This window comes from Hippocampus bargibanti, linkage group LG18, assembly GCF_051943395.1.
Source record: "Hippocampus bargibanti isolate YZ-2025 linkage group LG18, ASM5194339v1, whole genome shotgun sequence".
Taxonomy (NCBI): Eukaryota; Metazoa; Chordata; class Actinopteri; order Syngnathiformes; family Syngnathidae; genus Hippocampus; species Hippocampus bargibanti.
The window spans coordinates 4608784-4622895 of NC_142751.1; the positions used below are offsets into that span (position 1 = coordinate 4608784).

Consider the following 14112-nt stretch of genomic DNA (forward strand, 5'->3'; position numbering starts at 1 on the left):
TTCCTACTCAGGAAACTGAGGTCTTTTGGAGTTCAGGGGTAACTCCTAAAGACTTTCTATGACTCTGTGGTGGCTTCAGCCATCCACTATGGAATTGTCTGCTGGTCGGGCAGCATCACCACCTTAGACAGGAAAAGACTGGAGCACCTTGTCAAGAGGGCCAGTTCTGTTCTGGGCTGCTCGCGGGACTCTCTGGAGGAGGTGGGTAACAGACGGACGCTAGCTAAACTAAAAGCTATGATGGACATCCCCTCCCACACCCTCCTGCCCACCCTGACAGCACTGGGTAGCTCCTTCAGCCAGAGACTATTACACCTGTTGTGATGTCACGAGAGGCTGTGTCCTGGAGGGCAAATACATCCCCCTAAGATGGCTCCACCCAGAGAGAGTCTTGGCCCCACCTGGTGGAGGGCAGCAATTAAACCCACACACCTGCGGCTGATCAAGGCTTGATTGGAAAGCAGGGCTCTTAAGGCAGGGAGCCTCTGAGTGTGCAGCTTGGAGAAAGACAAGCTCGATTGCTGTGCTCTGTGGAAAAGTTGATTGCTGCGTGGAACTCATTGCCAGTTGGGACCACATGACTGGACACTGGATTTGAACCTAGCTAAGGCGGCTAGGCTACATGACGAGGACGTCAAGAGGGGTGAGGCCTAGAGACTCTTGTAAAGAACTCCGTCTTCAGTTTAGAGACTTTATTTGGATTTAAGTATCAGAAGAGACTTTATTTTGACAAGTATTGGAAGAGACACGATTCGAACCTTTGTTGCTTGTGAATTCCCCCTGGAACCCTTCATTAAAACCTCTCGTTTGTATCCAAACCTGTCGTCCGTTGCACTTCTTGTCCCGTCCCGCTGAGAGCTAGCCTCTCATGATATCACACCGTGTTGCAAGAAGGAGAGGTACCGCCGCTCGTTCCTACCGACTTCTGTCAGGCTTTGCAATTCTCAATGATCACATGTGAAAAAAAATGGACACTTCTAAATATGGGTTGATGCAAGATATCAATATATAATAATATATCGTTTCTTGATACTTGCACTATGTACAGTTTTCTATGAAATGGTTTGCACATTTACATTTGCACAGTATACAGTTGACATTTTTATTTTGTTATGCTTAGAATATCTTGTTTTCTATCCTTTCTCCCCCACCCCATCCCTTTTCAAATTGCTGCTGTTGACTGCAAATTTCCCCGATGTGTGACGACTAAAGGATTTCTGATTTCTTATCAGGACTTCTTACTGAATATGACTGTTTAATGAAAATATTGTGTTTTTTCCAGCTCTTGCTGAAATATGATCTGGTGAAGTATGACATGATGAAAGAGGAGCCAATGAAAGATCAGTACGGTTTCTGTCAGCGAGTGAAAAGGGGTAAGATTTCCACTCTCTGAAGTCGCTTTCAACTCAAGTCCCTGACAACTAATCTGTTCTTTCCTAGGGGAGACGGGGCTTTTAATATCTAAAGTCAGTGCATTGACTCCCTTCTTTGGCTATGCTGGAAGCAAACAGCTGACAGAAAAGAAGCTGATAAGGAATGTGTTTGTCAAGGGAGATGCATACTTCAACACAGGCGATTTGATGGCTGAGGACAACGAAGGCTTTATCTCTTTCAAAGACAGAGTCGGAGACACATTCAGGTACAGTTGTGTATGCTTTGATTTCATTATCAGCTTCAGGACCAAACATCATTTTTTGAACTACAAAAATTGAAGCTCAAAGAAAGCGCAGTAACAAACTGAAATCGCTGGTCACAAGGAGCCAGGTAACACAATACAGGAACAAAAAGCATTTGCAAAGGAAAGATACAGTAGAACACAAACGAAATATCAGAAGACCAAGGATCAAGATATCCGATGTTCTCGACACCTGTTGCAACCGCTCATCTAGTTTGGGGATCACTGCCCTACCCTCGTGCTCCGACTACAGTCACTTTTACCTTCCATACTCTCTTCAGCTCCTCTCTTTGCCCTTGTTATTTCTGTAGCTTCTTGTGTCCCTTCTTTCTGATGTTTGGAAGTGATGTATGTAAGCGTAATTTGAGAATCATTATTGTTTAAGAACACTATTATTAACAATGGTTATTTTTTGTTTTCCTGGGTTCAGGTGGAAAGGAGAAAATGTAGCTACAACAGACGTTGCAGAAACCCTTGGCTCAGTTGATTTTATACAAGAAGTCAATGTGTATGGAGTGGAAATAGCAGGTACGTTCATGTAGGAACGAGTGGTTTTCAGTTCAACGCCTTATTATCTGCATTAATTTAAATCAATTTTAACCTGATTATATACAGTAAAGTCTCGTTATATCGATATTCAAGGGAGTCCGAAAAATATCGATATAACCGGGACTATCGATATATCCGACCCTGTTTGCATGTAATTTTCTCCGTGCGTGCATAGAAATAGTATCGATATAACCGGGACTATCGATATATCCGATATCGATATAACGAGACTTTACTGTATATTATTAATCATAACATTAATGAAGCACCACATCACACTGAATATTACGTTGCTCTGAAATAAACTGGAAGCAGAACAATGAGTGCGACACACAGGTTTGTTTGCATGTTTGTTTGGCTGAACATGGTTTGAGCGGATGGCAGTTCAACAAAAGGGTCAGAAAAGCCATAGCTGTTTGTCTAACAACTGACTGTTGGACATCCCGAACCACGACATCCTACATGTCAGATACATGCCATTTCATTGAACATTTCAAAGTGGGGACATGTCTGCTGCATTGTTTTGAGTTCAATGAAAGACACATTTCTGAGAATTTAGCAGAGGAGCTGGGGAGGACACATGCACTGTTTTGGAGCTATTTGAGCAGGTCACTTGAGATCAATGTAGACAGGTACAGTGGACAAATGTTATCACATTGTGCTGTTATTATTATTATTCAATTATTATCAATTTTACTATTTTTGGGATTATCGCATTATTAATATGAAAAGCATATTAGTGACAGCTGATCATCAGACCAGAGTAACCACAGGGACAGTGAAAGTTAGCATCTACTAACTCTGTGCACATAAATAATAAATACAAAATATTTGATATAGTGTATTTTTTACATGAGTAATTCGTTTTTCACATAATTGTACATGATTTTTGGTAGTTAAATAATTTAAGCGACATTGAGGAGCTATTTGGGAGACAAAGGAGCCGGATCTTTTTAGTGAGCCGAGCCAAAAGAACCGGCTCTCTTAAAAGAGCCGGAATGCCCATCACTACTCCAAATTGTCTCTGAGTGTGAGTGCATATGGTTGTTTGTCTCTGTGTGTCTATTTTTAATATAAACCGTGACGTTGGCTTGTGTCTAAAATGCGATCAAGTCCTTCGAACAGGTGCTCCGATGCTTATCTGTGTGTTTCTTTTATTTTCATTGGCAGGTTCACAGAATAACTATTTAACTGCTTCACGTGACCTACATTGAAGAAAGCAGATTTATTATATCATTTTCTGTGTATTAAAGAATGAGATCCTTGTTACACTGTAAATGGTTTGGGTGCACAAAGGTAAACAAATTTCCCAATATTGGCAAAGTTGACGTTTGCCTGTTTCAGAAGGGGTACAATTTTAGGGGGCAGCTGGTTCACATCTTGGACCATGCACTATATTAAAATACAAATATTTAAATGTTTCCAAAAACGTTGATGCTCAAGAATGTTTTTGATTTTTTTTTTCATTTTCCTTTGTTGTATGTACAGGGCAAGAGGGAAGAGCCGGAATGGCTGCCATTATTCTAAGACCAGGCTTTATGTTTGATGGGAGCAGATTTTTTCAACACGTGTTGATGGAGCTGCCCATGTATGCTCGACCGCTCTTCATAAGACTGCAGGTAAATTGCCGAGTCATGTGTACACAAATGGAAGTTGATATTTTCCACACCAAGTGAAAGCATCGATGAAAAGGTTTCTTCAGCCGTCATCTGTACTTCTTTGAAGGTGTCGGGCGTTTCGCTTCTTATCCAAGATGCTTCTTCAGCGAACTAAAGTCTTGCTGGTAGTTTCGGCCCTATATATATCCCTACTGTCCAGACGGGGCGGTGCCGGACTCTGCTATAAGTCCCTGCTCTCAGGTTGGGGGGAGCAGAGGACGACTCCCTGTGGCTCCACTGATCACTTCTATTGTCCTGATTTGACAACTGGCCTGATTGTCCTATTTGCTTTGGTATCACCTCATCAGCATAACTAATCCTATGTTGCCTAAGCAGTCGGTTGTACAAACGATCCAAATTGAACCTCACACCACCATGTCGGTTTAGTGAAGGATTTTGCTGTTTTATGAAAATAGCTTCTTTTACTCCTCTTTCAAACCATCTATTTTCTTTTGCGAAGATTTTAACCTCATTGTCGTCTAATGAGTGGGTGCTACCTTTTAGGTGCATATGTACTGCTGATTGAGGCCCACTAGTATTATCCCTGCGATGTTGACAAAGTCTTTTTTTGAGAATTTGTTTAGTCTCCCCAATGTATTGCACTTTACAATTTTCATTCTTACAATGTATTGAATAAACTCTATTACTTTGTTTTTCATTTGGCAGCCTATCTTTTGGATGCACTAATTTTTGCCTGAAAGTATTTATCGGTTTGAAATAAGTAGGAATTTTGTGTTGCCAAAGAACTTTTTGTAGTTTTTCAGAAAGTCCTGCAATGTAAGGTACTGCTACTCCTCTCCCTTTTGTATCTTCAGAATTTTTGGTTTAATTCCCCATTCTTTCCTTTTGACATGTCATGTCCTTTTGAAATGCTTGGGTACCAACAGAACACCTTTCTATCAACAAAAATGAATAATAATAATAATAATAATAATACATTTTATTTCAAAGCTCTCAAGGACACTTTACCGTCACAGACAACCATAGATACAATAATAAATAAAATACAATTATAAATAGAATACAATAAATAAAATACAATTATAAATAGAAACAAGAGATAGAGCTACACAGAAATGCAATTTTAAATAGGTGGGTTTTGAGATGGGATTTGAAGGTGGAAAGAGAATCGATGTTACGAATGTTGGGAGGAAGTGAGTTCCAGAGTTTTGGGGCAGAGCAGCTGAAAGCTCTGTCCCCCATCGTGCTCAGACGGGCAGGGGGGGGGCACACAGAGGTGGAAGGAGGAAGAGGATCTGAGGGAACGAGAGGGAATAGAAATTTGAAGATGGTCAGAAAGGTATGGGGGGGCAAGTTTATGGATAGCTTTAAGTGTATCAAGAAGAATTTTAAAGTTGATTCTATATTTGACCGGGAGCCAGGAGGACGGGGGTGATGTGGTGAAAAGATGAGGTTCTGGTGATGATCCGGGCTGAAGAAATCTGGACTAGTTGAAGTTTGTGGAGAAGTTTCTGAGGGACACCGAGGAGAAGTGAATTGCAATAGTCAATCCGTGAGGTGACAAGCCTATGAACAAGGATAGCAGTGGTGTGAGGAGTGAGAGACGGGCGAAGACAATTGATATTGCGTAGGTGGAAGTACGTAGATCGGGTTAAGTTATTTAAATGGGAGTGGAAAGATAGTGTGCTGTCAAGGATGACACCCAGGGTTTTGACCTGATGGGAGGGAGAAACAGTCGAATTGTCAAGAGTGAGAGAGAAACTGTTAGCTTTGCTCAAGGTAGATTTGGTACCAACGAGGAGAATTTCAGTTTTTTTCACTGTTAAGTTTGAGGAAGTTATGGGTAAACCAGGATTTCATTTCAGAGAGGCAGAGTGAAAGGAAAGAAGGTGGAAGAGAGGCATCGGGTTTTCTGGAGCGCTAGAGCTGGGTGTCATCCGCAAAGCAATAAAATTGTATACCAAATTTACGGAGAATATTACCAAGTAGAAAAAGTTAGGTAATAAAGAGGACGGGTACCAGGACAGAGCCTTGGGGCTCACCAGAAGATACAGGAGAGGACTGTGAAGTGAAGGAGTTAATTTGGATGAACTGAGAGCGGCCAGAGAGATAAGAGTGGAACCAGCATAGGGGCGTGTCGGTGATCCCAATGGAGGAAAGTCTGGTGTGTCTCGTTCCTTGTTAATATGTCAATGTCTATAGTAAAGCAATTATTGTTTCAAGCAACTTATGCACAGTCATTCACGTCACACAAAAATCCTTGCATGCATTGAAACATTTTCACCCTCTCAGGCAGTGTTTTTCAAACTCTGTGCCATGGCACACTGGTGAGATATTGTCAGGTGTGCTGTTGGAAATTATACAATATGTATGCCTCTAGGGTCTATCGCCTGACATTGTAATCGTGCAGCACTCTTTTATATTGGTGGGAAGCAATCCCTCGTTTTTCACAGTTAATGGGGACCATGACCACCTGCGATAGACAAAAATCTGGTAGGGTTTGGCCCACCACAACCACCCCGTTTGTGAGTATGATTAAACTATGTAAACAATATTTCTACTTTATATATTTGCGACACAGACTATAACAGTACACATATTCACTTAAATGTTTAATTATAAACCGTTACATAGTCATTAACATTCTTCAGCATTCATGCAGCTGTGACCATGTAGCCTGCATTAGCCTCCAGCGACCTGCTGGCCAGCTGCTTTGCTCTTCTCACAGCCAATGTGTTTGTTTAGACAATTAAGGAGGTGCCGAGACAAGTGGTGCTTTGCGACTTTCTTTCAGAGACATGTGACACTTCTCCCAGCCACACGCACACGCACGCAAACAAACAATTACACAAATGAATACAGTATATATATTTTTTGTTTCTATTTGCTATGTAATTCAGTGAGTGTCAGGTATCCAGCCAATCACACGATACGATGCTATGACGCTATGCAGCCATTGACAGTACGACTGCACGTTCTATGGCCTTAAAGTGGCGGTAATGCTAATTTTCTATCATGGTGAAGCGACCGGGCAGTGAATGCGATACGTCGACTCCCCAAATCAAGATAAGAATGAAATGCGATGCTTTTAAGTCGGAATGACTGTCGAAGTCTGTGCAAATAGGAGAGCAAGCAGTGAAACTGAGTGACATATTTTCTTTTTCAAGTGAGGAAGGTCTGCTCTGCAGAACAAGCATAAGAGCTAAAGTTGTTAGTGAATGTACTAATGGAAAAATATGGACTAAATGGAAATTGGGCAACCTCAAGCAGAAAAGTCACTTGAAGGATTGTTGGGTAGAAAAAATAATAATATGGGAAATGGCTTAGTACAATATTGCGGGACAGCGTAAATGACCGGGAGAAAAAGAACTGGCTGTCACAATGACACTGACCATTTGTAGTAGTTGTAATTGACTATACCAGATTCAGAGTCAGAATCATCTTTATTGCCAAGTATGTAGAACATACAAGGAATTTGTCTCCGGTAGAACACGCTGCACTAGTATCATCAAAAAAAATTAGAAAAATGGAGGCACTATACACTTCTATTTGGGTTCCTGTTTAGAGAGTTAATGGCTTGGGGAACGAAGCTGAATTTGGTGCAGATCGATCGGTAGTGCCTGCCTGAGGGGAGTAGCTGGAAAAGGTGGTGGGCAGGGTGTGGAGGGTCCAGTAAGATTTTCTGCGCCCTTGTTTGGATTCTTGCAGTGTGCAAGTCATCAAGAGTGTGTCGGGTGGTGCCAATGATTTTTTCTGCCGTCCTAACTGTCTGTGGAACTCGGATTTTGTCCATTTTTGTGGAAGCCCCGAACCAAACGGTGAATGGAAGAACACAGAATGGATTCGATGACAGCCGTGGAGAAATGTCGTAGCACCTCCTGTGGCAGGCCGTGCTTCTTTAGCAGCCTCAGGAAGTACATCCTCTGTTGGGCCTTTCTCAAGATGGAGTTGGTGTTGACCTCCCGCTTCATGTCCTGGGAGACTGTGATTCTCAGGAACTTAAAGGTCTCAACGGTTGACACTAGGCAGTTGGATAGTGTGAGGGGCAGCTGTGGTGATGGATGTTTTCTGAAGTCCACGATCATCTTTACCGTCTTGAGCGTGTTCAGCCCTAGATTGTGAGGGCTGCACCAGAGCTCCAGCACTTGTCGGTACGCAGACTCGTCGCCGTCTTTCAAGAGACCGATGACCGTGGTTTCACTCCTTTCTACTAACTTTGTGACTGCTTTATTTTTCCTGTATCTGATACCTGCCCATGTTAAGCGCTTTGTTGCAGCTTCAGCTGTTGTTAAAGCGCAATTTAAATCAATCTTTCCAGCAGCTTCTGTATTTTGTTTTTCTACTTTCCTTTCATAACTTTGCTGCTGTGAAATGTAAATTTCTCCACTGCGAGACTAATAAAGGAAAATCCAATCCAATATATATTGTCATATATTGTATTGTTGGATCTAAAATCTTTACATGTTCAGTATTTTATGATGGACCACATTTTGCATATTGTGCCGTGTGTTATTTATTCTAATTCCCCATGCCATGTTGACCACTGTTTTGTTTGTCTCCTCAGGTCGTGATGGAAATGACAAGCACCTTAAAACAGCAGAAATTCCACCTGGTTCAAAGCGGATTTAATCCATCAACAATATCAGATCCTCTCTATGTGTTGGATTATCAAGAGAGCAGCTATATCCCTTTAACAAAAACTGCATACCAGAGTATCATCTCTGGAGAGCGCAAGCTGTAGAACTGTGAGTGCTTGTGAGAGTAACGGCAGTGATCTAAGAAGAATACGTTGATTTGGCCTGGCTCTCTTTTTCATATTTCAAGAGAATTTGACATCCAACTTGACAATATAAAAAATATTACACATCAGAATCGATGAAAAGGTTTCTTCAGCCGTCATCTGTACTTCTTTGAAGGTGTCCGACGTTACGCTTCTTATCCAAGAAACTTCGTCAGCAAACTAAACTCTAACAGTAACTGGTAGTTAAGGCCCTATATATATATGCCTACTGTCCAGACATGGCGGTGCCGGACTCTGCTATGATAGGTCCCTGCTCTCAGGTTGGGGGAGCAGAGGACTACTTCCCGCAGCTCCACTGATTGTACCTATTGTTCTGACTAACGACTGGCCTGATTGCCCCACTTCGACCGGTATCACCTCATCAGTATTACTAATCCTATGTTGCCTAAGCAGGCTATTGTATGAACACTCGAAATTGAACCTCACCCCACCAAACTGGTTTAATGAAGGATTTAGCTGTTTTATGACTACCAACTACCAGTTAGACTTTAGTTTGCTGACGAAGTTTCTTGGATAAGAAGCGAAATGTCCGACACCTTCAAAGAAGTACAGATGACGGCTGAAGAAACCTTTTCATCGATGGACCACTCCTGTACGACTGAGAGCTTACACAGACGTACACATCAGAATATTACAATTTTAAATGTGAAACATTGATATTTAAACACAGCTAGTATTTAAAATGATACATGTTTAGTACGATTATATGTTCTGGGGGATCAGGTCAGAACACATTCAAAATCTATTTGGTCCTTTGAATCAAAGTCAGAATGATCTTTATGGGTCAAGTATGACACACACAAGGAATTAGAGTCTGGGAGAACATGCTGCACTAGTATCATAAAAATGACATGACAAATAAGTATGGAAGGATATTCTTTAATGTACTTCTCAGGAACAACTGCAAGAGAAGGAGTTAAAATGATCAGTGGTAGAATAAAATATGATAACAGTTGTACAGTTGGACAGTCATTTTTTTTCTGAACGTTCCTGTACAGCAAGGTGGGCAATTATTTTTCCCCAGGGACCAAATGAGAAGCAGAAAATATTGTGGAGGGCAGGACCAAAAGTTTGAAATCCATTCCATCCATTCATTTTCCATACCGCTTTATCCTCATTAGGTTCACGGGGGTTGCTGGAACCTGTCCCAGCTGTCTTCGGGCACGAGGCGGGGGACACTCTTAATTGGTTGACAGCCAATCGCAGGACACACAGAGACAAACAACCATTCACACTCACACCTTGGGACAATGTTGGAGTGTTCAATCAGACTGTCATGCATGTTTTTGGAATGTGGGAGAAAACCGAAGGACCCGGAGAAAAGCCACACATGCTCGGGAGAACATGCAAACTCCACACAGGGAGGCCGTGTTTGAAATCTACCTTAGTTATTCTGATTTAGAGGCGTTCAGTCATAATCCCGCAGATGGTAGCCTCCTCAGCCAAACGCATGCACCGAATGTCTGCACCTGCTGTCTTACTGAGCGGATTCTGACTTAGAGGCGTTCGGTTATTAATTTTATTTCTACATTGAAATACGTAAATTGTATTGTTGACAGAAGCTTGTAATATTATGTGTTATTTTTAGATCATGAGAGAGTGAGGTTGTTTACAGTGAAAACGGGTAAGTTTGCTACATTTTTTACCGTTTTTCAGACACATTTCCGGGTAAAGTCTACGCTGGCGCAATTATTTTTAGCTTCTTTTTAGCATTTTACCGTTTCTGTAACCACTGGAAGAACCTGACATTCACCAGAAGAACTTACAGTCCGATCCCAGTCCGTTTTGGCTTGTTAACAGTGTGAATTAAAGACTTGTCTACAGTCAGTCGTGTGTGCTCCTTTCTGACTGATGGTCACCCCGACGTTTAAAATGTTCCGGGCAACAGAGCAACCGGGTTTCGCCTTTGTGATTTCAGCATGTGATAGCGCTTTTCCACCTACGAGAAATCACATTGGATGAGCCAAAATATTACATGGTCGTGGCGTCCCTCGACTAACAGACTACACGTCGTGTTATGCAGCTTTTTTGCGCGAACCTCCACAAGGCGAGAAATACGATGCGCTCAAAACGCTTCTGCTCAGGAGGTTCACTTTATCGGACTCTGAGAGAGCAGACAGACTCCTTTCCTTACCCGGACTGGGTGATGGGACAGCAGTGGATATCATAGACAAAATGCTGTCGCTGTTAGGCTTGCATGAACACATATTTTTTTTACGCACATTTTCCTACGCCAGCTAACACCCTCAGTGCGCGCTGTATTAGCCAACTCGACATGCCTGGCGACCAGCCACTATTGAGATTTGGCGGAAGATCGAGTGCGACTGTCGCCGTACAAAGTGTGACGGCCGACTCCCTATTGAGGCGAGAGGAAGCGTTGATCCGACCATGGTGGCCGGAATGGTCACATGGAAGTGACAACCTCTGACTCAGTGACAGTAGAAAAAGGTTTCTGATCCACTAACAGTTAGTTAGTTTCTGATCTTCTAGCAGTTAGTGACTAACTGCTAGCAGATCAGAAACCTTGTGCTTTTCTGCATTCCATTTGAGTTATTTCACAGATGCTCATTAGGGTTCAGGTCTGAAAACTTGTTTTGCCAGTCCATAACCATTGCCCTCATTTTATTTAGTAAAGCCGTGACCATCTCTAGGCTGTATTTGGGGTCGTTTTCATGTTGGAATACTACCCTGCGTCCCAATTCCCAAAGGGAGGAGATCATGCTTATCTGTCATCAGGAAAGAAAAGGACAGATTTTATTTTGGCTAAATGAATGGATAGTGTTGTTTTGTAGAATATAGAATGCTGATCCTGTCCCTGCATAATGGCAAGTGTTCCCATCTCCATTCTCAGACAAAAAAACAGCTTGCTCAACAAGTCTACCCAGTGATTTGTTTTTCTACTAGAAAGTATGTCATAAGAAGTCCCCATTTTGCTGGGAAAAAAACAGCATCCAGCATGACGATCCCATCAAACCATAGCCCAAGAGAACTTTCCATCACACTCTCTATCGCTCCAGTGTTCTTTTTGGACAAAGCTGAAGAGAATCAGTTGTCACATTCCTATTAATGTCAAATGAAGTACAATTGTGAATCCCACAAACATTCCCAACTAAACATATTTTGACTCAACTTATTTAGAATGAAAATAACAAAGTCATGGAAAAACTAAATTATATCTCTGCAGAACTCCTTGAGACACTATGCAAAAAGCTATCTATTCCATCAAGCCATCAACCATTACAAAGGTAAATAAAAGGTCTTTATTCTACAGTACAGTTTATTTCTTTAATTACAATACCATAGCACATTTATTTTACATAAAATAAGTTATATTTAAGGCAGTTTTAAGGCTTATTTAGTTGAAAATTATGCTTTATGTGGACCTGGGAACTGATTATTCTCACTTTAATGTTTCCTATGGGAGTTTAATGTTTGGAATACACACTTTTCTCCTTACACACACTTTCTGGGAACCAATTAAGTTCATAAGACAAGGTATCATTGTACAGTATTGTGTTGAATCATTACATTTAAAAATTAAATTGTTTCTTCCAAAATAACTACAGGATGAAGCTCTACGGTTGGACATAAATCTGGATTCACAATTTCACTCTAACAGATAGAATACTGTCATTCCATGTCATTGCAAGGTCCCATGCTGAGTATGATTTGATATCCCAATATTTTTTTCTAAACCAGCATGTAACTCTATACCCTGGGCTGTACTGACACCTACAGTATCGGGAGAAACAGCAAGGAGCAAATATTCATAAACAGTAGGGGTTCATCTCAAGTCTCTTAATTTAATATATAACTTCAAGTTGAAGATTTTATCTTCTATTTCAGTTGATCCATGACAATTTGTATTTATATAAATATTTTTCTGAGTATTTTTAATTTGATTTCAAAAAGATATGATTACTCTGCCTAACCAATCTATTTCTAAGGTTGCAGTCAAAAGTTTTCATTTTCCTCATGCACCTAAATGCATTTTCAAGTTAATTATTTTCCTTAAAATACCTGCTACTTGATATGTAATTTTAATGTTCTTTTAGTTCAGTGGTTCCTAATTTCTGAGGAAAGTTTCAAATCAGGGTGTAATGACACTTTTTCCAGGTGGCAACAATGGCTTTTCTGTAAATAAATCAATACCAATTAAAATTAACTCCAAATAAGGCCACTAGAATGCTGTTCATTATATTAAAACCAACCTCAGATTTACTAATTCCAAAATATATTTTGAAAATTGCTCTCAGAACAAGTTGGTTGTCTTAATATTATAGCAGAAACTGAAACAGAAACTTATTAGCAGAATAAGATGTCTCTTTTTATGCATTACGGCGTCAATGTAAACAAACCCTTTTCATAAAGCGTATATATGAACAATTCAACACTCACGTTTTTTAGAACCAAAAAATTTACCTAAGTATTCAACTTGTATATGTTCCCATTAAATTAACCTGCTGTGATTGGTTTGTTCCAAAGACTGGATCAAACAGTAAGATTTTGACATCAGTTAGGCTATTCTTTTGAAATAATATCAGCCTGTCTTGTGCAGCCCAGTGGATGCATTGAGCTCATAGTGCACAGGTGCAGAATGTTTTTCCACCATACTCTGTTACTTGTATGCTATGTTTATGTGTATATTTTGCCATTGGCACCTTCTATTTTGACCAGAAATATTTACTGTCAATACACCTATTGTCTGTGTGAAAAAGGTGAGTGGGTCAGTTGTCTGAGTAAATTGTGCATTTCCAATCCTTCTCTTTTGCTTTTGAGATAATTTTGTTTGTGGTCCATTTGGCGCAGTGGTGGGCCGTGCATGTCACTCCTAGGCCTTCTGGAGTGCTACGTCTGAATCACTCCACAGCTGCGAGTGTGGTGTGATATTACTACGCGTCCACTAGAAGACGTCGTTGGCCAGGAAATAACATTTGACTTGGAGAAACCTAAGAAATACTGTCATGAAATTGTTTGATTTTTTTTACGATGTGTGGATTCATGATAACCTCATAAAATTCAATATTATTTGCTGTTTTTTGCTAGGTTCTGCGCTGTCCTACTTTTCATGATATCCATTAATTCTTGAACAGTCCGTCTTGAAAGTGAACCTCCTCTTCGGTCTTCCTCTCGGTCTCCTGCCTGGCAGTTCAAGGCTCGGCATCCTTCTCCCGATATAGTCGCTCTCTCTCCTCAGGACATGTCCAAACCATCTTAGTCTGGCCTCTCTGACTTTCTCTCCAAAGCCTCTAATATGAGTTGTCCCTCTAATGTACTCATTCCTGATCCTATCCAACCTGGTCACCTCCAAAGAAAACCTCAACATCTTCAGCTCTGCTCCCTCCAGCTCTGCTTCCTGTCTTTTCTTCAGTGGCAATGTGTCCAGTCCAAACACCATGGCTGATCTGACCACTGTTTTATACACTTTTCCTTTCATCTTAGCTTAAACCCTTCTATCACACGTCACA

The 14112-nt window shown here is 41.0% G+C and overlaps 1 protein-coding gene across 2 annotated transcripts in view; it reads left to right on the forward strand.

The window, feature by feature from the left end:
- slc27a6 (solute carrier family 27 member 6) overlaps positions 1 to 8808 on the forward strand; it is a 29844-nt gene extending 21036 nt beyond the window's left edge. Inside the window, exons 6-10 of one of the 2 annotated variants that reach the window (XR_016118179.1) lie at positions 1283 to 1373; positions 1441 to 1639; positions 2106 to 2203; positions 3395 to 3520; positions 3713 to 3845. Coding sequence is in view for 1 of the 2 variants with exons in the window: in XM_089019697.1 (XP_088875823.1) it covers positions 1283 to 1373; positions 1441 to 1639; positions 2106 to 2203; positions 3713 to 3843; positions 8408 to 8584 (696 nt within the window). In the remaining variant the exon portion in view is untranslated. Of the gene's footprint in view, positions 1 to 1282; positions 1374 to 1440; positions 1640 to 2105; positions 2204 to 3394; positions 3521 to 3712; positions 3846 to 8407 lie in introns of those variants that run through there. The other variant, XM_089019697.1, reaches the window with a different exon arrangement.
- The last annotated feature ends 5304 nt before the right edge of the window (positions 8809 to 14112 follow it).